General features: G+C 32.1%; 1 protein-coding gene across 1 annotated transcript in view; it reads left to right on the plus strand.

Moving 5' to 3' along the window:
- The window catches only part of LOC129983724 (serine/threonine-protein kinase 17A-like), an 88,916-nt gene that overhangs the window by 44,602 nt on the left and 19,767 nt on the right, over window positions 1-24,547 (plus strand). Inside the window, exon 3 of the mRNA XM_056093323.1 lies at window positions 23,034-23,246. Within this exon, the coding sequence (XP_055949298.1) occupies window positions 23,034-23,246 (213 nt within the window). The remainder of the gene's footprint in view (window positions 1-23,033; window positions 23,247-24,547) is intronic.

Here is a 24,547-nt window from a genome sequence, read left to right on the forward strand (position 1 = left end):
TGCTATTTTTTCGTCCAGTCACACTTACTCAGGAGTAGTTGACGAAGTTCACACACTCCAGATATCGACTAATCGCAACAAGGATAAGGGGGCTCCTTTTTGTCAAAAAGGACATTGAACACCAGAACGAAAGCAGCAAGATGTAATGAAAACTGAAGTGCTTTGTAGATGGGTTTATCTAAGAAAATGGGTGGTCAAGATAAGTTTAGTTATTCTTTAAGAAACTATCAATCAAAAAAACAATTATTATGGAATTCAGTTAAAAATATATATTTCCTGAACCAAACTAATAAAAGACGCATTGTACTATTTAGAGAGCGCTAAGGCTGCTTCAACTACAAACAAATTAGAAATAAATTTTAAGTTTAAATGCAAAACAGGAACCAAACAAACAAACAAAAAAAAAAAAAATGATGAATCCGGTCTGAAGACTTTTTTCAAGATTCATCCTCAGGCAGGGATTCGAACCATGGATTTTTTTCTGTGAGGGGTCTGACTTTCGACCAAAATATTGGCCCCTCGTGACCCAAAAATTCCAAGAAATTGAGGTTTTGGAGAATTAGTATCACAAAATTAAAGACAATAAATTACATAATAACAAGCAAAATATTTCAAAATTTCTGAATCTAAGCAAGACCACAGCAAAATTGAATAAAACCAAACTACATTTAATCGTAAAACCAAGAAAAAATATTATTAAAATATGAAAGCAAAGCAAATACCGGCTAAAACTCCAAAAAAAAAAAAAAAAAACTTTGTGAAAAAAATAAACAATGTCAGTCCTTGGTTCCTTTTTTTGCATTTAAACTTAATATTTATTTCTAATTTAGTTTAGTTATTCTTTGTCATTCTGAACTAAGAATAAAAATCTTTTGCTTTAGCTATTAGATTGGATCTGGGAAAATAGACTTTCTAATTGGTCTCCTTTGAATGGACAAGAGAAAGCTCGATATAGCCCAGAGGGTTAATTTTAGAAAGAAAAGCAAGCGAATTGAATACATGGATGAGCAGACAATTGAATACTGAAGGGCGAAGGAGCACAATATGATGTTAGAGGCACTGAATCAAGAGGGAAAGTAAGAAATCTGGAGCAGCTTTCCATTAAAAGCGGAACCGAACTGTTGTACAGATAATGTGCATTCGTGCGAAACTGCGTGAACGCTTCGGCGAGCTCGTTGTGAAAAAGGAATCGCGTCTGTTTCTGGACCTTTGATGTGGTCACTCAACCCTTCTTTCTCGCTAACGAGCGGGCAATTGCACCTCTTTGTGGCTTAAGAGCAATCATTTTTTTTTTGTGGAAGATTCTGTTCTTTTATCATAGAATAGAATGTGTTCTTACAAAATTGGTTCTTTGTGTGTATATTTTTCTCCGTCCCCCGCTGAACCTTAGAAAATGTAACACAGTATTCTTTTGTTTTGCTCATTGGAAGACGAGTTTTTGTTGTAATTGAAAGCCGGAGAAAAAGGGAACATCGAAATCTCTTGACATGATCAATGGACAAAGCATTCCCATCCAGTCATCGAAAGTTGAAGTGAACGTTCGACATTAGATTGGTCTCAGATTTCTATTCTATTTTTGTGGTCGTATTCTGTTTCTTATAAGAATGAAGGGTCTACTGTCGGCTCTAGAATTTGTGAAGAAGAATAGTCTTTTCGGGATTACTTGCCTTCTTTAGGTTTTTGTCATTTTTCTTGGGTCTGCATCATTTATACTACCGTATAGAAATTGCTCCGTTGATTCAAAGCGGATTTAGTAATGACTTCTAATTTGTGTCAAACATTCCAACCCAATTCATGATAAAGGAAGAAATGACAGAAATATATGAGTAGTAGCTATAACATTTTCCCATGTGAAATATCTGAAAGCGTTTTTGTGATCAGAATATTGGTAGTCTCAAAATGATAAGAAGCTTGATATTTCTATGAGATATTTTATGCCAACCTTATAGGACATACGTTAACACCTTGACTGCTATATAAATTACCCATAAAACCGGTGGACTCCTATAAATTACATTATAAGAAATTCAGCCCAGCAGTCAACGCTTTAATCTAAATCTACAAAGCAATTAACATCCTCTATTGAAATAAGTCGTTGCTTATAGACTTGGTTCGGTCATTGTCATTTCAATTTTGGCACTTTGCTGTTCGCATTAGTAATTTATTTGCAATTTATTGTTGACACCTTTCATGAAATCAACCATTACCGACAAATGGCCTTCTTGATTTAAACCGCATTTCTTCATCATTTTGTGAACGAAATTAATTTCATACCAGGTGTAAAAGTGAAATCTTGTTATGAAGTATTGATATTCATAAATGATTTGCCTTTTTAGGATTTATATGAAAATGACAACCATAAATTGAAATTTACACTCCCAACTACCGATTTACTTGTAAAACTATAGTTGTTATTGCGAATGTAACATTGTGCCCAGGCATCTGCTAATATCATTGATATATCTAATAAATCTTTAAATCTAATATCTAATCTATCTAGATATCTATCGTATCGAATAAGCTCGCTTTCCCCACTTTGCATTTTCATAATGCTCAACATGGTACTCGCTCATTTTTCTCTTGTATTTTTATCTTCACATATATAATTATGTTAATTCCGTTGGGTATACACTAAATAAATCAACTACTGCTATTAATCGAAAACTTTATTAAACATATTGAAATACTAAGTGGGTATTACCATGTCCATTTAGTATTTTAAATGAATGAATGATTGATTTTATATTTAGTTATGAAAGCATTTCAAACGATTATGTTTTAAAAAGCTTGGTGTGACATTAGTATAATTTCTGAAACAGTATCTGTTTACTTTTATTTTTTTAGTCCGTTATATCTGTTGATTTAAGAAAACAACCAAAGTTTAATTTTTGAAATTTTTTTTAAAAATACTATAAATTATTCTTTAGGTGATATGACAAACCCTCTGATATTACTTCTTATTATCAAAAAGAAATCTTTATTAAATGCCTTCTAAGTTCTAGCAATCCTTATTAATATGATTTAACAAAATTCCCATATAAGTTTACCGGTTATTCCATGTTTTTTTAATGTCCTATAGTTCTGATTTCACTCTAAATCAGCTTTCGGCATGTCCCTGCAGCATTTGCTATGAAATATCACAGCAGTCTTAATAAATTCACATTCTTATGACTCCAATGGAGCTTCTCTTTACTGCACATTTAATACGTCGCTTCTGAGCTGGGAAGCGAATGAGTTCGGTCGCCCTGGAATGGTTTATCTGCATGTATTGTGTTTCCTCAAATTATGATTAACACTTTAATGGCCGTTCACACAACAGGTGTATGATAGCCGCAACTACTGTTTGGTGCTGCTCACACAACGGTTCATTGTGATGCTATCATCCGAAGTTATTTCTAGTACTATTCCGAGTATTCAAATAATTTTGAGTTTAGTGGATTATTTTTGAATTTGTTTTCAAAAATTAAACGTAATAATGCCAAATATCGCTAATTTCGCTCTAAACATGCCACTGTAAGAAATTTGAATGAACTTTAGCCTACGCAAAATGAACTCTTCCTGAAGTAATCTGTTTCTTTAGCGACCGCCATAAACATAGGCATTTGGTTGTAAGTGTTCTTCAGGTGGACAGACAATACAGCATAGATATATGGGCATCACGCAGCAGCAAGCTTCTTATGAAAGGAAAAGGTTCATTGCACAGTGTCTTTTGTCTTCATCGTGTCACCCGAACCAAGCTTCGACACACATTTCTTTCGCGCATCCGAGATGAAAGCGGCCGATACTGGAAGACAATACCTTTGCGTAACGCGCTTTTGTAACAGTCTTCTTTAGAAAATGGGTTAGTGAGAAAAGGTAAATGTGCACGGACACTTTCGAAAGGGTGCTCACGAAAAAATTGATTTGCATCTTTAGCACTTCGTAACTTATCAGTGGGGACTTCCGGTGACTGAAAAGGATCACAATAACTTGTTGTAGGAGAATGAAGAAATCGGAATTATTTAGTCTAATATGTGTGTGTTGAAAAGTTTCGTTTCTTTTTTAAATTCCGAAATGAAAATTTATGGACTCGGGATTCAGAGTAATGAAATTGTTTGTTGTAGATTATAAAAACTCAAATTGTGTACATTCAGAATGTGGAAGTCATATTAAAATTGCTTGTTTACTGAATAGTCATTTATTTGCTTTTTATTTCACTTAAGATATCCAACTAGATTAAAACAATGATTTTTCTAGCTTTTTTTATGATCTGAAAATAAAGTCCTCATTTCGTAGATTCTAAAACAGACTTCGTTTTTATTATAGGTGAGATAGAACTGACAGAATCTTTCGTATATGTAAGATAGAACTGTAGATACAGTAGTTTCAATAATACACAACATACAAAATTGAAATCGGAAACAGTGTTATTTTTAACCGAAAATAAGTAATTTATTTTATTTTTACCGTAACATTCTCCAAAATAATATTTGATATGCTTGTATTATATCTCAACCTACTCAACCGTAGTTTGTTTATTTTTGGCATTTCCGTTAAAAAAACGTGAATCTATTTGTTTCCAGCGCATTGGGATGAATTTACCAATACAATATCTAAACGCATTTTCTGAGGAATGAGTATTTCATTGTGATTGATTCGCGGAAAGCATGATATCTCAAATTCAGTAAAATTTTTATGAAATTTGGTATGCATGTATCAAATTACCTTTAAGGGTGTGATAGATCGCGGATTTTAAGATAGCTTCATTTAGACATGTTTTACAGACATTTTAAGTTCAAGACATAGACAGATTTTGACAAAAAAAAAAAAAAAGTCATTAACGGCAACTTCAAATGATTATAAAATTTTTATTTATTGAAATGATTTTTATCTTGTGATCCGATACATTTGATGTAGTTTGAGTTATATATAGATAAAATAAAAATTAAATATTTTTATTAGTTTTTAACTTGCTCTGTTTTTCCCAACAGTGAAAATTTTGCTAAATTTTCATTAAATAAACAGCTTTTTTCAAAAACTAAAGGCAATGAGTGTATTTTTTCCTTCTAATAGTGGCCTTTGAAGTCTGTTTTAGCCATTTGGTACAAGGAAAAATTTTTATGTATTACTTTTTTAAAAATTCATCTCCGAACCTAGTCGGATACCTTAAGATCAATAGAACTTATAGGGAAGATATGTAAAAACTTTTATTGACGTCCTTTATGTTTTAAAGGGAACTTTTTTAATGATATTCTTAACAGAATATTTTTAAATAAATAATATTCGTTCTTTGCTTGCCATCATGATAATCTATTCTGCCCTTTCTATGACTGATATAAATAATTGTAACAGACTGTTGAGGACCAAAACTTCTTAAATAGTTGATCGTGATCGCAAGTGCGCTCGAGCAGAAAATTAAATAATGAGGCTGCTATTGGATAAAATTAGAAGAAATACAAATCAAACCAATGCAAGTGCTTTAAAAAAATGTAATAAATAACCCTTGGAATTGCTGCACATATGTCTTGCAGATCTGTCCCTCTGTGGGATTCGGCTCGGTTCATTCTTCCTTTTCGTTCATCTCATTCTGTGCTTAATTACTTCGTCGTTGGTCATCGAAGACATAGTGACCTCAATTTTTTCCTTCCTCAAATAATATTTGTGTCCCTTTTGTTATAGTTATACGTTGTTATATATACAAAATAATTGTAGTAATTAAGATTGACATAAAAAATTTCCATTTGTGACAAATTGCAAGGTATCCTTTTAAATTAAATCTCAAACATTTATGAGATGAAGAACTGCGGTTTGTTATATGGTCATAAGGAAAAATATCTTTTAATGATGGAAATGTTATGTTCTTTCTGACTTGAGAATTAACCTTTAGTATTCAACTGAGGACATAGAATTGCATATATATATTTTAGGTTTAAAACATATCATTTTTTATTCAAACAATATTGACAGATATTTAGTGAGGTCGCGGTTATTAATTTTGGTTGTTAATCAAATTCATTTCGTTGTCTTGCGAGGAATTGAACCAGGGAAACATTATAAGTATTTAAATAGTTTTTGGTTTAGAAAAGAGTTAGATTTCAGCAATTCTGAATTTTTTTAATTCACCTGTGGTTATAAACTTCGACATCTGTTTCATGTACTATGTATGCTCAAAGTAAACGGCTTTTAAATAATATTATACATTTTAAAATTTTCACCTTCCCCAAACCAATGTCTCTAGTCTTTTTCTGAACGTTCATTAAATATTTCCGGCACAACCTGTATGAAATGGATTGTTCCTGCCGATGCTTCTTCGTCCGTTCACTGGAAATTTGCACAGGATGTGGAATCTTGTGGAGCGAAACGACCTTGAAGAAAGGTCGAATGAGTTTGAAATTGGGACCATAATCGCAGCGATTACGAGGGCTGCCAGGGTCAGCGCCTTTGTAGCGTCTTATCTAACAACTTTTAAATTTTTATGGACCCTGATGCTGCAATTAAGGGAACTAGCAAGCATGAGCTCGCATTTGCGGATGTACTCGTCTAATGAAACCTAGTTTTTGAAGAAACCATCTCTTCTGTTTTTTTCTGCGGACGTTGCGCACATCAAAAGGATGAAATGTTTCCCAAGTTGTTGCTGATGAGCATCTTTTTACTTTCAAATCTTGTTCTCGGGTTCTTTTAAAGAATATTCATTCTATTGAATCAACCTTCATCTTAAATGAAGAATTTAAATCATCGACCTTCATCTTAAATGTATCTATGTACAAATGCACATTTCGCTTGTAACTGGGGTCAGTTCCTGACTGCGTATTCGTCTTATGTTCATGGGGAAGATATTCAAAATTTTTACATTGCATTATGTAGTTGCTAAATTTCAATGGTGTGTGCACATTTTAAACTATATTGATTGAAAAACATTCGATCTGTCATTGCATGCAATTATAATTCTAAATAATATCCTAATCCTTTTTAATATTTTAGCGATAATTTATAAATTTCGACAGAATTAAACTTCAAATGATAAAGTCGATAGTTCGAGCAGTCAAATTCTGCAATTAAAATGAAAGTTGTTTATTTTCTTGTTCTGCGTAGGAACATCAATGCATCCTTTGCCGATGGCATGGCCGCTCGTACCTTCTTTCTGTGAATTGTCATTGACTGAACGGAATACCATTGCATATACCTATGTCCTTATTCTGTACTATTAAAACAGATGACGTAGAGAGTATAATGTTTTCTGTTAACGATAAATAAGTATAGCGGAAAAAATGTGGACAGTATACTATTCTTCCTTACCCTCACACATCATTTTCAGGAATAAAATATATTATACAGTACATTCTCAAGTATCCGGCCTAATGTGGCTGAAAGGCAGGCCGGATAACAAAAAAGCTAGATTGTGGCTGGAGTTCTATGAACTCATTTCTTTGCTCACCCTTACCAGAAGACCAAGTTTTTATACTAAAACACATTGTTAGAATACGTATTTTATTACTTCTAATTGAATACTAAACCCTCTATTTATCTCAAGCCACATATAATGTGAACGCGGCCACGGCCCGTAGAATCATAGCAGTTGCCGGTAACGTGCCGGGTTAAAATAGAAGGCTTTGTACTGGTAGTTTATATATGTTTATCTATTGCATTGCACGTTTCAGGAATTTATTAAAGACAAAGCAAGTGAAAGGATATAAACTGTTCACATCTTAACATAAATTCTGTAATGCCTAACTTAATACGTATAATGAAATATACGTAGGAAACATAAATAATGTTGCCAATGCAATGCCTTGCCTTCCTCATTTAATTATGATAAAAAAAAAAAAAAACTAGACCGGATAGTACGGAACCCGGATAGTCTCGAACCGGATACTCGGTAGTGTGCTGTACTTCTTTCATATTCCGTTGCTCTGAAGCGTCCAGAATAAATATTCTTTTTTATAGCCCTCGTTTTGTCTCGCAGTAACAGCAGATAAAAGTATAACTATTTGCAATAACCTTAATGGATGTTCAAAATTGAGTCAGCTGGAGAGAATAAATATTTAAAGATTTGTGGTGAAGTGTACTTTTTCAAACTATCCATATAATGAATTTGATATAATGAATTAATACTGCGATGTTTATTTATATATATATATATATATATATATATATATATATATATATATATATATATATATATATATATATATATATATATATATAATATATTTGAGAGAACGAAAGACCCTCCTTTTATCGTATAGGATTAGTAATGTAGTGTACTCTATCAGAGAAATCTTTGTATTAGAACAAGGAAGATTTCCGCTCTGTTTTTTGGCCGTCCTTCGAATTGGAAAGTCAACATTTACATTTCCTTCCGCTTCTGTCATTCAAAGAAAGCGTCTTCCTAACGAGATTATTTTTAAAAAGAAAAGGGCTAGTGAGGAAAAGGGGTAGGCTTTGTTCTATATGCATTTCGCAAAAATTTTCTTGTTATTATTGTGGACACCTAGTAAATTTTAATGGGTATTTTATGTATGAGGATCTTTTAAAAAGTGTTCCGAAAGTACGGAAGCTCTGTAAAGAGCCAAACTCCTCCCTTTCTCGAAGCTTTCATGTCTGATCTACGCCTTTGTATCGGAAATATAACGTGAGTTTTTGATTCATTACTTAATGTAAACGAGAGAAAAACGTGAGGAAGTAAGGGAAGATGGAGACCTTTCCGTGCGCACGTAGAAATGCCGTTAACTTTAATTATATGAATGACTGTACTTGTAATGGAACATTTCATGGAGGAAAATAAACAGGAAAAGTAATAATAGATTATGATCCCCCCTCCGCACATTTATTTTTTTTATACATGCAGCAGCAGTTTTCACGTATGAGTGAGATTAATTCGTACATAAAATTGGCAACTTTTATTTTTTACAGCTTTATTTATTTAACACTAGCCGCCTTTGGCGACCAGCCGGTTCGCCAATCTTAATGTTCGTTAAAATTTTAATAATTAAATATTTTATGCAATTCCTACTTTAATAGCTTCTTCATCAAAATATTTTAATACTTCAAATTTTGATTATCATATAATTCATTCATAATATTATAAAGGCCTTCAGTCATAACGTAATATGTATCTCTCATTTTCTGTTAGCACCCGTAGAATTTATGCTTTAAATTAAAGTGGAAAGAATTTATCTTCAATTAATATAATAATATTTTTTACTGAAACAAAGCATTTTTTTATAATCTGATTACTGAAAATAGAGTCACTCAGCGTTTAAACTTTATGGGCACTAAAGAATATCTTTTTTAATTTATGTAATATCTCAAGAGTTGGTCAACAAAATTTTCTTAGATTCATTATGAGCAGATCGATTCATTAACAATGTTTAAATTTAAATGCATCAAACACTAAGAAAATAAAACGAATCGTTTAAAATAAACGGTTGAAAACGGTAGAATTTATGCTTTAAATTAAAGTGGAAAGAATTTATCTTCAATTAATATAATAATATTTTTTACTGAAACAAAGCATTTTTTTATAATCTGATTACTGAAAATAGAGTCACTCAGCGTTTAAACTTTATGGGCACTAAAGAATATCTTTTTTAATTTATGTAATATCTCAAGAGTTGGTCAACAAAATTTTCTTAGATTCATTATGAGCAGATCGATTAATTAACAATGTTTAAATTTAAATGCATCAAACACTAAGAAAATAAAACGAATCGTTTAAAATAAACGGTTGAAAACAGGTTTTAAAAAAACTAGTTAAAAAACGATGTACTTAAAACTATAAGCATATTAAAAAATATATAACTAACATAAATACAATTTACTTACAAAAGCATGCAACTAACCCAAAAATAATTTAAATCATCCATTGATAACGTTGTCATGGCAACAGTCAGAACAGAATGCGCATGCGTGAAATTTCTTCGCCGGTTACGTAACGCAAATACGTGATTTTTTCTACGCCAGTTGGGGTAACGCTATGCGGATTAGAAATTTTTAATTTCCTTTATTCTGTTTTATTTTAATTCAAAAGTACTTCAGAATGAATCTGAAAGATTGATTCATTAACAATGTTTAATTTTAAATGCATCAAACATTAAGAAAATAAACAGAACCGATTGAAATAATCCGCCGAAAAATTTTAACCCTAGCCTCATTCCTGTTGGGAGAAAAAAACCTGAAGCCTTTCTCGTTTGGCGGTGGAGAAAATGGAACATTTTTTTGGCGGAAAAGTTGGCGGTGGGGAAAATGGAAGATTTTTTTGGCGGGAAAGTTAGTTTTTAATTAATAATTAAGATTCTAATTAAAAATTCGAAAAAAGGAACCCCAGGTGCACATTCCCAACCTCCAAGGTATACTTGTACCAAATCTGGTAGCTGTATGTCAAACGGTCTGGCCTGTAGAGCGCCAACACACACACACACACACACACACACATTGAGCTTTATTATAAGTATAGATAACACTGGTATAACTTTTTTTTTATTATAACTTTTATTTTATTTTTGGATAGTTCCAACTTTTCGTTTTTTTATGTGTGTTATGCGTGATGAATGTATAGATAAATAATGACTCTTTTTAAAACTAATTAAATTTAAAAAAGAAATTTATTATATATTTTTTTGTCTGATTATTTTGAACTTTTTTACAGGCATTATTTGAACATACTTTTATACTTTTATGTGTATTCCGTTGCATGTTATATTTTAAAGATGTTCATTTGGATTTTGAGAATGAATGTCAACTTTAGTGTTTGAAATGTTATACCTGAAAATGTATGAACCATTGTATTGTCACCCTAGTGTTGTTTACTTTAAAATCCTTTAAAAAATGTGACTTGTAAGCGTCTTGTTGGGTCTGCCCTCCTAAAATATCCACTCTAGGGGCTGTGATTTTGTCGTCCTCACCCCTTTGGCGCCACTGCCTTGATTTATTTGTTTTGAATCCTCGAAATAGAGACGCTTTTTCTTTGGGTGCGAACTTCTATTTCAAGTGTCTTATGAGCAGAGGTTTGCGTTTCTTCGCGACTTCCCTCGCTAATCACTTTCTCGTCTCAGAGCTGTGTGGAAGAAGCACTGCCAAGAAATGCTGCGAGTGGACGATATACATAGTAGTATTCGAATCTAAGATATAGATGGGGGGAGGGGGGTTGAAACGTCATCTGCTGTGAAAAGGATGAAAATTCCATAAACTCTATTTGAAAAGAAAACTTTTGCAAGGGCTTGCATCTTTCTTTCGATCTCAAATTAGGGTGTCAATCATTTTTTTTATTTCATTTTTTTTTTATCTTATTAGATGCAGAACTTGTTGAGAATGTGATTATTTATGTGATAATTAAATGAGCTGGAATTGGTTTGTTTAGAGTTGTTAAGTCATAAACCTTGGCGCCACTTAAAGTGTTGAGTTCTCATTTCATATCTGCTAGCATAATGGCAAACAGACACATTCTCGCACGAAATAGACGACCTTATTTACTTCATAACTTGTGAATGCTCTTTTTTGTTACGGTTTAGAATGTATTTTGCTATCATGATGCATGTCATAAAAAACAGTTTATTCTATATTAAATTTAACACTTTATATTATTACACTAGATAAGGGTCGGGAAGATTTTTTTCAAGATACGAGTTACTTTTAATTTTTTCAAGGTGTTGCATTCCACCCATTAGCGTAGGTATGACGAGCTAAAAAAAGGTCTACAATATGTATAATAACTTAATAATAATAAATACGAAATATGTACTTGCCTACATAACTACAAACATGACAATAAATGCAAGATGCAAACATAATAATAATAACCACAAATATAATAATGTCAAATGATGTATTTAATATCAAACAATTCAAAATACATTAAAAAATAAATATTTTTCATGTAAAGTTAGTCCTCGTTGTTATAGTCAGTAGAAATCTTAGTTTGCATACTGTCCGCCAATCCTGAATATCTCGGTATATAATTACTGACTGCTAATCATGCTCTGGATTCTAAGTGGTCACTTGTGAGACGGGAACGATGTGTTGTCTTAATTACACTCATCGTTGAAAATGCAGATTCACACAGGTAGATACAGACAAAGAAAGACGTTTTATGATATGCTACTTTTTTCTTTTAATTAAGATAATTTACTTCGTTCATTCGATTCTAAAAGTTATTCTTAGGTTCTGAACTGCGTGCTTTTAAAATGGTACCATTTTGAAAGAGAAAAACTTCGATTTCCTCAACAGATAGAGAGAGTTTATGATTTATATTTTCAGTTATTTCTTCCACATCAACATTGTCAAATAGGTAACACATAAATGTAACAATTGACTCCAATCTAGTAAGTTCTTAAAAACGTCCCTCGAATTCGGAGTCAAGTTTTTTATTTCTTCGTAATATTTCTCTTTGTTTAATGCATCTCCATTTTTAAACAACTCGCCTGAAATATTTTTGAAATTTTTCGTCAATGTTCCATAAACACGCTTTTTTTTTTTTTTTTTTTTTGGTATGCGCTTCTTAGGTCTTAGTAATGGCGGTCCACTCGTCGATCGTGATCGACTTAATGCCCACCCCTGCACTAGGTGCTCATATTTCCGATTCTAATCTAATAACCTTCACAGACATGATTTATCAACGAGATTGCCTCCATTTGAAGATCATTTGATTGCAGACTGTCTTTTCAAAATGTCTGTCGAAATATTTGATCTGAATCTTTATCAGTTCTGTTTTTTGCTTTAAATCTTATATTGCGGGATAATATATTTAAAAACATGAAATGCATGTTTTATTATATCTAAGTTAACATAAAGTTTTTTACATTCTTATCTATTTTGAAGGAGAATAAATTTCTAAGATGTAAATACTCGTTTACTTCTTTTATCAGTAAATAAAAATGCAGGGCTAGCACAGATTAGTAGGATAATTTCATAACATTTTGCGAAATATTTGGTCAGTGATATTGTATCGTAATAGCCCAAGGATTTCAAGTTCACACCGTAGTGAGATGTAGTTCGTACTTGTTTATCTTTTCTATGTTTACTAGAAAAAGGTAACATGCAATGCAGTTGAAAGAGCAAAATAGTGTTATCTTATTAAATTTTTTTCTTCTTTTCTTTTTTTAATTTCTACCGTGCAGATGCAATGTAGTTTTCGTGGATGATACCAGAAAAATGTTCTGAAGAGGAAGAGACAACTTGCACCTTACTGGGTTTTATCAAGGCAAAACACGATCACAAACATATGGCAAGAATTGACTTACCTATGGGACAATTCCAAAATATACTATATGTGAAAATGGTACGCCTTGTTTGTTTCGCTATCTTGCAATCCTATATACTCTCATATTTAAATTATAACTACGGATAGTGAATTTTGGCTCACTCTTTTGTTCCCATCCTATGTAGTTGATTATAGAGATGTGAACAATTCTAACAGCCGAAAAGAGAGGAGGTGATCTGACTTACACATCCAGCCAAGGTATAACGGTTTTATTTAGATTGGACAGACTTTCGTTGATGGAGTATTTTTAACTGGTGACTTACTATAAACATCTGGTCAAATTACAAATATATTCGATTTTTTTTTAAAAAAAAAACTCAGTAATTAAGTGTATTTTAAGAGAAGGGGCTACTCTTCACTGAACGTGACGCTTCACGATGGAAGCAATTGATTGTATTAGCTAACCAGTGGAATGCATACGAATACTATTTATGTGGAACCAAAAAAAATAAATAAATAAAAATATTATAGCTAATATGTATCCTTTAAATTCTATTTGTATTTTGAACATTCCAATTATAATGATGTATTTCATTTGAAGTGCTAACCACCAAACCATTCTCGGTAGTCTGATGTATATTTAATTTCTGTGAAACGTAGAGGTTACGACATTTTAATATCAAAATCTTGTTGAAATAGCATGGAAGTAACGGCTACGACAGGGGAGAAGTCTCTTTTGCTGCCATGAGCGATTAAATTTAATTAAAAAAAATATTTGTTTAATGCAAAAGAAAGTTGGGAATAAAGCTTTCTTTTTAGATGCTATCGTTTTGTCGTTATCGAAATCAATTAATTCTTTTTTCTCTAGAGATATCTCGCTTTGAATCTTTCAGCAACCTGTTTTTTGTGATTAGGATCGTGTCACACTTTCTCTGTTGTCGCGATCAGTCGGGTGGAAAGATCTTTTTGCGCCATCGACTCGGAAAGTGCTTTGTGGATGATTTCATTGACATCCGGTCAACAGATCAGTTGCGCACTGGTACAGAGAGTGAATGGCTATTAACAGTCATTGGCTGTGGCATGAAATGCACCTAGATATCCGTGCGCTTGATTTGCAAATTGCTTGAATTTCTGTGAGAAAAAGAAAGGAATCAGAAAAACATGATCATAACAAATATAAATTTTATTTAGACGCATTATTTCCTAGTCGCGCATTGGCATAGTGGATCAACTTTTCACTCTATGTTTCATGCCTCAAATGTATCGGTTTTTAAATGTATGTCATTATTTGTATTTTGTACTCTTGCGAATAAAGGAAGAAATAAAAACCAAATAGACATACAATAACAAACTCAAGAGTTTCATTTGAAATTCTTCTCCTATTTTATATTCTATATTAATGGTCCACTGTTTTTTAAATTTTGATTCCCGCCTAGTGTCAGATTAGTTTTTATGAATTTTCATGTGCTAATTGAATGCCGCTTGTATGGTTGGCCTTTATTGTTTTCATTTAATTGCATTAAGAACTCCTCCGTGAACATAACGAGCTGTGTCTGATTGAAAATCTTTAGTTATGTTACTACTTTCAATTTTTCTAGATTTAAGAGAATAACAACAATATGACTGACCATTGAGTTTTTTCTGCTTCATGGCATAAAAGTTTAAATTATAAGTTATGAGACTTGTATACAAATAAAGATGATGATTAAAAGTTTTTATCTTTCATCTCATATTGCTTAACATTCTCATAAACTTTTACGAAAATTCTTTTTGAAATCAAATAGTAATAAAGTTGTATGCTATCAGGTCAAATATGAAAAATGAAGTGACATAAAATGATGTGTCACTTCTAACGAAATAAATAATATTTGTATCGACAAATTTGTGATAATAAAGTATTGAGTATGCCAATTTAAAGGACAAAAAACCTCAAACTGAATGGAAAAAAAAAATCGCAAGGTGGAACATTCAGAGTACAATATCTCTTCTAATAATTCTTTCTCATTGTTACTTATAAAATGCTTGGCGAGATTACAGACAATTGAGCGGAGAGGATTTGCTCATACCTGAAGTTTTTGTTTCGCCCGCCCACGGTAAAGTGCTTATCTCTTGTGTGTTCTGGTTTCTCCGGTCTGTAGAAATGACAATTTGGCCAAAAAAGTCCCATTGTTTCGAAGTCTTCGTCGTTTCCCAATCCAGGAAACAGAATTTTTTTTGAATGGGTGTTCCTGTTCTAATCCTATTCTCCAAGCTATACAATTTTTCTTCCTTTGCCCGATTTTTTTCTTAATCATTCGCAGTTCCTCTGTGTTTTTGTGCATGCATTTCTTAATCATCTAGGATGTTTATGCTTCCAGAACTATTTGCCGAATTTTTGTTCATGATGAAATGACAGCTTAGCAGGGAAGGCGAAAGTAGGCTCCCTATTTGCAAGTTAAAATTCATTTAGATTTCTCGCTTTAGTTTCATGGTATTATAGCCAAGACAATTTCTCGCCATTAATATTTATAAGAGCTTCTATTGTAAGCAACGAAAGCGGTTGAGTATGAAATAGCCTGTGCATTGTTCTTCCGTTTCGAGGGTGGTTTGCCAAAAATATATCGCTGAATGTATCTTTGTCAATATACAGTGTTTTCAAATCCTATTCTTCTAAGAACAATGTCTCATTTTCTTAGTATAATGATTCTTCTATGTTAATCAGATTTCACTAAAAACACACTACCGGGTTTAGCATTCTTCCGTCCACTTAGGAATATTAAATTTCCCTAAACAGTCATAATGCCAAAAAGAAAAAAAAAAAATTGTTTGTGATATATTTTGTTAGTATGCTAATATAATTAATAACAAACACCTTAAAGACTTAAATTTGATACCATTGCCAAAGTTTGAATGCTAGTTGTTTTTAGTTATGTATGTGTCTCAAAAATTTTGATCTTTATTTTTTAAAAATACCTTGCATCAGTACTGGTTCATTTCCGAGACTCACAATGTCTCTTAGAATTTAAAATATATTTAACCCCTTCCAGTAAAATGACGAGTATAGCTCGTCATTGGTTTTTCATGCCATATAACACAATGCCGAGCTATACTCGCCATGCGACTCAAGTTACCGTTGATGTGATAATAAATTCCGCTTAAAATTTCTAGTGTACTGAATCCCGAAGCACTTCTATTACTTATGCTGATATCATAGATCACCATCACGCATTGTTTGCCCTTAGATTGTCTCGGTACAATTTGCGGCCAAATCGTTGTTAGTCAGTGGACTTCATTCTTATTGAACGTCCGTCTTACTAAAAAAAACCAACAGGCTGTGAAATAAACACAGTAACGAATAAGAGTAGTGCACACTATGAAGATCAAGGTGATTGGAGGGATTCAGAAAAATCAGAAGAAATAAGCATACATTTACCCGATACTGATAATGAAACTAATCATAGTGAAATATTACCAGGAAGTCGTAAAACATGTTGTGCGACTAATAAGTGATTTTAGTGAATGCTTTGGTGTCATAGACACGTCATCAGTAGAATGGATTTTGAAGAAAATAGATAATGTGCCTGAAAAAAAAAATAGGGAAGTGTCTGGCGTAAATGCGACAACTAGTTAGTAATCCGAAATCATTAGAGGTTTTTGAAAAAGTGTTGAATATGAATTTACGAATTACAATTATATCCGTATCAATAATATAATTTTAATTAACAATATGTACATGATTATGAAATAAACTAAGTTTTCTTAAATAAAAATGAAATGGTCATGCAAATTTCATGCACAATTTTTCGGTATTAAATCTGACTGAAAAGAGTTAATATGGATAAAATAAAATTTTAAAAATAATAACAGCTTGCCCTCATATTGTTAATAATACTTTTAGAAGTCGATTATTGACATACATTAGATTGGCACTAAAATAAATGTTATCTGTCGATGATAATACATTTTTCTCATTCCATTTTCTCATTCCATTGAAAGCGTAAATAGTAGCAAAAAATGAATTATCTAATCGTCTGCCTAATCGATAACGAATCGAAGAGCTCGATTATTGTGTTCTTTAACCAACATTTATGAATCCGTTTATTTTGAGCGTTTTGTCCGGTGTCATTGGTGTTCAGGCATGTATTCCGAGGCCAGGGCTTGCTTCTTAAATTTGGTGGATTAAAATCTCTCATTTATTTCTGTTTTGACCTTAGATAGCTACGATGAGCTACATGCGTGAAATTTCTCGATTTTTTCGAAAATAACTAATTAAAATAGTTAAATCGTTCTTATAGTAAAAATCAGTGTAATTCCATTAAAGTTCTATTTCCCCCATAAATCTTTCTCTAAACTTACAAATTATAATAACTATTCCAAATTATGATGTGGAGTGGCTCGTGACCACTTGGTCACATCGCGGAACTCCGAAACATCACGACGTTGCCCGTTGTTTGCTTTTAAATCAGAGGATTCTGTGCCGATTCATTAAAGGGAATGAGAGCTTTTTTCTTATTCTATTCTTGTTCAGTTCAAAGAGCAATCCATTTTTACCTATTGTTTATCTGTAACATTCGGGCCCTTTTCTCAAATTTTTTTAAATTTTATTTTTAACCTCAGTGTTTTGTTTGACTGGCGGAGCACTCTAATGAACTCGCCGAAGGTAACGAAGGTAGAGATAAATGTGCAAACGGATTTTTTTCTCCCTCGTTTATTTACCAACCACTCATTTCCCGACTGTGAGGAAATGCCCCATGCACTAATTGAAAGGCGTTCTCTCGCTTTTTAATTGTTTCCAGATGGGGCCTCAAGGTCAATGCTTTTTTGACAAAGACCCCAGTGACGTAACTAGCTTTTCATATATTGCCTTCTCCAATATACCGATTTTCTTTTTTTTTTGGGGGGGGGGAATGAAAAGTCGGCGGGAAATGGACTGTATCACAAAACAAATTCCGAGTGCATTGTAATATCTGTTAAGGCATAATTTTTGAACCCGTATGATGAACACAAGGTCATTCACATTGCACCTGAAAATGAAACTGCATTTCGACCCATTTATTATTATTATTATTATTATTTTACCTTTCTTTCTTTATTTAGTTATCAAACCGTAAGTCTTGATTTTGTTGGTTTTGATGTTATCATTGGGTAATATTACTTCATCATTAACGCTTTTGAAATTTGTACTAGAGCGGGAAGATGTGACAGAGATAGGAAGCATGTACATAGATGTTTCTACTGGCTTCTTTGTTTATTTAGGACTGTACCCCTTTGCTGACTGTTTGATTTGTCGGGATTTTTTATTACTAAAAATCCCAATTAAATATTTTAAGTAATTTGGTTTTAAAGTATGTAACTAATTTCGAAATGATATTTTTGAAAAATGCTCTAAAACATTTATATTTTGGAATTTTTGTTTAAAATAAATTGAAAACACATCTATGGAATCAAAATATACCAGTTACATCACAAAAGTTGTTTAAAATTTGGAGTGAGAGAGAGAGAGGGAAAAAAAAGAAAAGAAAAAGATTCTTTGCCTAAAATCAGGCATAAAGAAAAAATCTTTTAGTTTAGAGGTTTATCAATTGATTTGCTTAAAATTTTGTTGATAGCTTAAGAAATACATTATATTAACTTACCTATTTGTTCTTGAACTAAAGGTAAGCTGTGTTTCTATCTACTCTTTAAATAGTGGCGTTCGACTGATAAATAACATGAAATTTTCAGGGGTCCCCCCCCCCTCTACTGTGAAACATTAAAACAGTATAAAATATTTCTAAATAAATAGATTACTTATTGTCTAGTTCAGGAACTGCAGAACATATTTCGAAATTGATATACAAAATATGCATGATTTTAATTTATGAGGTTTTTTGTAAAGAAAGATAAAAATTTGAGAAAATAGCATTTAACGATGTAAATACAAATATCAAAAGCAATGTAACTTCCTAAAAAATTAACTTAGAAACAAAAATTAAAAGGTTTTATAAAGAAAACTGTTCAAGCATTAATATTAAGTAAAAAAATTTGATGTTTTCGCAAAAATATCTACGTTTTAACATGATCATCTATTTTGACCCCCCCCCCCCCAAAGAAATTGATAATCATGTAACTCCTGCTATTTCAGAAATCTTAAATAGTTCTGTCCATTGTGCTTTGCATTTCTGATATTTTCTGTAATACTTTGCGCATCCTGTTATATCACAGGAAATAGCAGTGTTTAAAAATGAATACACTTGGAAGAAACTTTTTTTTTTCCACTATTGATTAATTCTGAAGATCTGTTGTATATACATTAAACGACAAAATTTTTACTGTAAACATACCTAGTAAAAAAATTGTCTCAACATGGAAAAATAAGCTGAATATTCATATCTTGATCGATCATCAACAATAGTTATAAAAGCCAGATTAAAAATCAGCAACAATGATATATATTTTTGTAAAATGAGCTTAAAATATTTTTAAAATTGATTAAAAATAGAAAAAAAAAATACATAGCGAAAAATCAGAATGAATTAATTTTTCGAATTTTAAGTTTATGTAAAAATATTCTGCTCTGTAGTGCTTTTTGGTTGGATTTTTTTTCCATGCAATTTAGATATTGTGTGTCAGTTTATAAATTTTATGTCACTAATAAGCCTCGAAATCGAATCGCCGATTATGCAAATTGGCGGCATCATATAATGACTTCAAAAGAAAAGACTAGAATCGGCATCTGAGCCGTGGTATTCATTTTAAATCAAGTCTTGTATTAACTTATAGCAGAAGTGACACTTGTATCAGATTTCTGAATATTGTTAACTTTTCAAAAACATTCCTTGTTTTAAACTGAATATAACTGATGAATAGTGTTCCAAATTTGTTTCTGAGAGCTTCAATGCCAGAAGATTTCGGGAATTTCGCAATAATAATTTTGCACTATAATAACATGCGAAATTTTACTAAGACTCTTATGAATCGAGTGTTGTTCGAAATATTTCTGGGAACTAAACATTTAAGATAAAGAGGCGTTTTCACCCTGCCTGTTTCTGATAACTTGAGACCTAGTTAATTTAATGAACGAACTGAATGTCTCTACCTTCTTATCTTGCGATGCCCTTCAACCTTTTCGTATACATCATTCTGGGTCGATGGATGTTCCGCATAGTTAGAATACTTAATTTTATTTATTCTTTTAGTGTCATCTCATCTTGTGCATAAATAAATTTTTATTATTAATTTTAATTCAACAAGATACATTTGAGACCTATCCTTCTAAGAAAATCTATTGATTCTAAGGACTGGCTTTATTGATGTTTTAAAATGAATTGCGCTTCAGAATCGAAAGATTTTTGCTTTATTAAATGAAAATGTTCCTACATCATTGCCTCTGATGGATTTGTTTCAAAAATGCGTGTCCTTACAAAGCATTCTGTTAACACATCCTATCAGAATCTAATCATTTCAGAATAGACACCTTCTTCATTTAATCATAAATTAAAGTAGCATAATAAGTTTCAAGCTATTCTCTTATCGCATGAAGAATTACTTAAAATAAATTCCTCTAACAGCAACTTTGTTTGCTTCCTGGTACCTGATTATAGTATTCCTTCACTGTTCAAAAAAAAAAAAAAAAAAAAAACTTTATAAATATGCACATCCGGTGTCTGCTGTATCATTCTCCTCACTTTTACGTTAGCACGCCGAAAAGGGTTAACGCCTCAAAGATGGCCATGATCGGCTGGTAGTGCTGTAAAAATAGGGATTTTCATCGTGGTTCGTAATTCCCATCTTTCGCAGCACCTCCTAAACGCCAAACGGTGCTGGCGAGGTATATGACCTTTTCTGAGCAGCGATTAGCATTTGTTTGCCCGTAGATGTACCATGCGCCTATGTGTATACTTAACCAGAGGTTACATACACTTTTCGCCTTCACCTCTGGAAATCGCCAACTACTTTTCGCCAACAAGAGATCTGAAAATCGACGAAGTGAAAACGTGTAAACACTTCTGTATTGAGATAACTCCCATTGTCGAATATCTTTCTGATACTTCTTTAAGTTTCGTCATTATCTTTCCTTTTTCGATAGTTTGAAAACAAAGCTCGAATTAATATTTGTGCTTAAATCAAGTTCTGGTGCCACACCTCTTTAAGAAATAATTTTGAAAAGGGCGTGGATCTTATTTGAAAACTATTTCATTCATAAAGATTTACGTCATTATTTTATGATTCCAATTTTTTTTATTATATATTAGTTCTCTTATGCTTTGGTATGTCTTATTGATAATAATTCTACTCTTTTTTTTTTTTTTTTTTTTTTTTTTTTTTTTTTTAACAAAGAAGGACTTTATTTTTAAACTAAATATACTCTAAGTTCTAGGCTTTTTTTTAATTGAATCATTTTGAAGTTACGCTAACAAAAAAACATTTTATTATTATTACTTTAGATTTGCATTTGAAAAAAAAAGCATCACCATAATCAGAAGCATTTCTAACTAACAGTGTAGAGAAAAATAAGAGCGATTGTTTTACTATGGGAAGCTTTCATTTCTAGTGAATCAATATTTAGATATTGACATCCATGATGCGAGAACAACACGGGGTTTCCGAGGAAAATCCCCTATATATATATATATATATATATATATATATATATATATATATATATATAATATAAATCTCTTTACATGGAATATCGACTTTTGGTAATGGTAAAATCTATATTCTGTTAAGTTTGTAAATTACGGTCTCATTCTGAACTACTCAATTGTTCGTAATGATATGCCGCATACGTAACCTTTTGTGTGATGTTGCCGTTAGTTATCTTCGAGTATAATTAGAAGCTGTTTAGATATTCGACTAAGTTGAAAAAATGCTTTTACCAAAAAAAATGTGATTTTTTTTAAAATGATTTGAAAATAAAGTCCAAACTTTGTAGACTCTAAAAAAGACTTTGTTTTTAATATATGTAAGATAAAATTATGGATGTAGCAGTTTCAATGATACTCAACAAATAGAAAAGAAATCGGAAACTGTGGTACTTTTAACCGAAAATAAGTGATTTATTTTATTTTTACCATAAAATTCACCAAAATAATATTTGATATGTTTAAATTAGCTCTCTACATATTGAGGCGTAGTTTTTTACATTTTCTGTTCAAAAAACATGAAAACTTCATTTGTTTGGATTATTTGGATGAACTCATTTACAAGTACAACATATAAATGCACTTCCTGAGGAAAATCAATTCCATAAAATTTCGTGAAATTTGGTATCCAATACTTTTGAGGGTGTGATAGACCATGGATTTTAAGGTAGCTTCATTTAGACATGTTTTTGCAGACACTTTAAGTTCAAAATATAGATAAATTTTGATTATGGCAATTCAAATTCTCATAAAATTTTTATTTATTAAAATAATTTTCACCTTGCGGTTTGTTACATTTTACGTAACAAACCGTACATAAATTTGCATGTGTAATTTTACGTACGGTAAATTTTATTTTGCTAAATTTTTATTGAATAAAGTTTTTTTTTTCCCCTGAAAAATTAAAGGTTGTGAGTATATTTTTTTCCCTTACATTAGTGACATTTGAAGTCTGTTTTAACTATTTGGTACAATAAAAAATGTGTATGTATCATTTGTTAAAAATTATCCGAAATAAGGTATAGTTAAATAAGGTATCCGAACCTAGTCGGATACCTTAAATTAAGTTCTGTAATACCGCATGACTATTATATGTGTTGGAAGTGTTGTTTCAAAAATACTTGATTGATGTTTCGAGTGGTTATAAATAGATGAAATCGAAGCACTGATACTATTACTGAAAGTACGATACTGTGTCTCAGAGAATGCTATTATGCTCATTTTGCTATAACTGGTGCTCTTCTTTTCAGGGGAAAGTTCGCTTCGGTGAAGCACTGCCGCCACCGTGCCACAGGTGCTGAATATGCTGCAAAAATGATGCGCAAAAGACGCCGGGCAGTTGACGTCCGCCACGAGATCGTTCATGAGATCCACGTTCTGGAGATGAGCTTACACCATCCCAACATAGTGCAGCTGCACGAAGTGTACGAGTCACCCACAGAGATCTACCTGGTTCTCGAATTGTGAGTCATTTCTTATATATATATAATATGTAAGCATTATTTTATGTAAAGAAGAATGCAGTTTCGAAGATAGTGAAGAGACTTTCGATTTCGTGACGTCATTTTATTTCATCTTGGAGAAGCACGCATTATGTACAAGCAGGAGCGACGAGCAACACAGAACGACATAGAAAGAAAACGAGGAAAAAGCTCTTGAGCATTCTATCCCTGGTCTTATATAACCTGAGATATGGATAGGGAAAATATTTCTCCACAGTGCTAATATATTATTAAGATTTCGATAGGGATTTTTGCTACACGCGTCGACAAGGCAGGGGAAACACAGGGATCTTTTTAAAAAAGAATGTGTTTATTGGACATTTTTCTAGCCCTTCACGCGGAGTGTGGGAAAGTTAGGCTTTTAGCCGATTCAGCAATTTTACACAGCTTCTCCTGAATTAATTAAATAGAGACAGTGGAATTGGATCACGAAATAAGAGAATATTTTAGAATGAAGTTACTATGGGCTAAATTAAGATAAAATCTTGGAAATTAATTAAATTGAAATTAGAGTTTAAAATATCATATATATAATATATTACATTACAAAACTTGGGTGCATATTTAACAAGCCAAATCATTGCCTATCTACAGTAGACTCCCGAGTATCCGGCCTATTGTGGCGGAAGGCAGACCGGATAGCAAAAAAGCCGGATAGGCCGGAGTACTGTGAACTCATTTCTTTGCCCACCAATGCCAAAAGATGAAGTTTTTATACCAAACCTCAACTCTTTATAATACGTATTTTGTCGCTTCTTACCGAGTACTAATTCCTCCACTTATCTCAATGTGAACACAGCCACGGCCCGAAATCATAGCAGTTGCCGGTAATGTATCGAGTCAAAATAGAAGGCTCTGCACTGTTAGTTTATATATGCTTATATACTGCAACGCATGTTTTAAGAATTCATTAAAGGATATGAGCTGATCACATTTTAATATAAATTCTATAATGTCTAACTTAAATGCAGGAAAGCAGTCGCCCGCTTCCAATATCTTTACAATGTTGCTAATGCAACGCCTTGCCTTCCTCATGTAATTATGATAAAAGAAAACAAGTCCGGATACTCGGAAGTGTGCTGTATTTTTCTCTGAAGGTCTTTAAAAAAATTTCTGATTTTTTTCTATTTCAATATTTTTTAGCCGATAATGTAATTATATTTTACTGTAAAAGCTTTGAAGAGAGCTGTATATAATATCAATTCTTTCAGGGACCTATGGATAATAGTAAATTTCTTGCTTTTGAATTGGTTGTTTTAAAA

The sequence above is a fragment of the Argiope bruennichi genome, chromosome 9 (genome assembly GCF_947563725.1).
Source record: "Argiope bruennichi chromosome 9, qqArgBrue1.1, whole genome shotgun sequence".
NCBI lineage: Eukaryota > Metazoa > Arthropoda > Arachnida > Araneae > Araneidae > Argiope > Argiope bruennichi.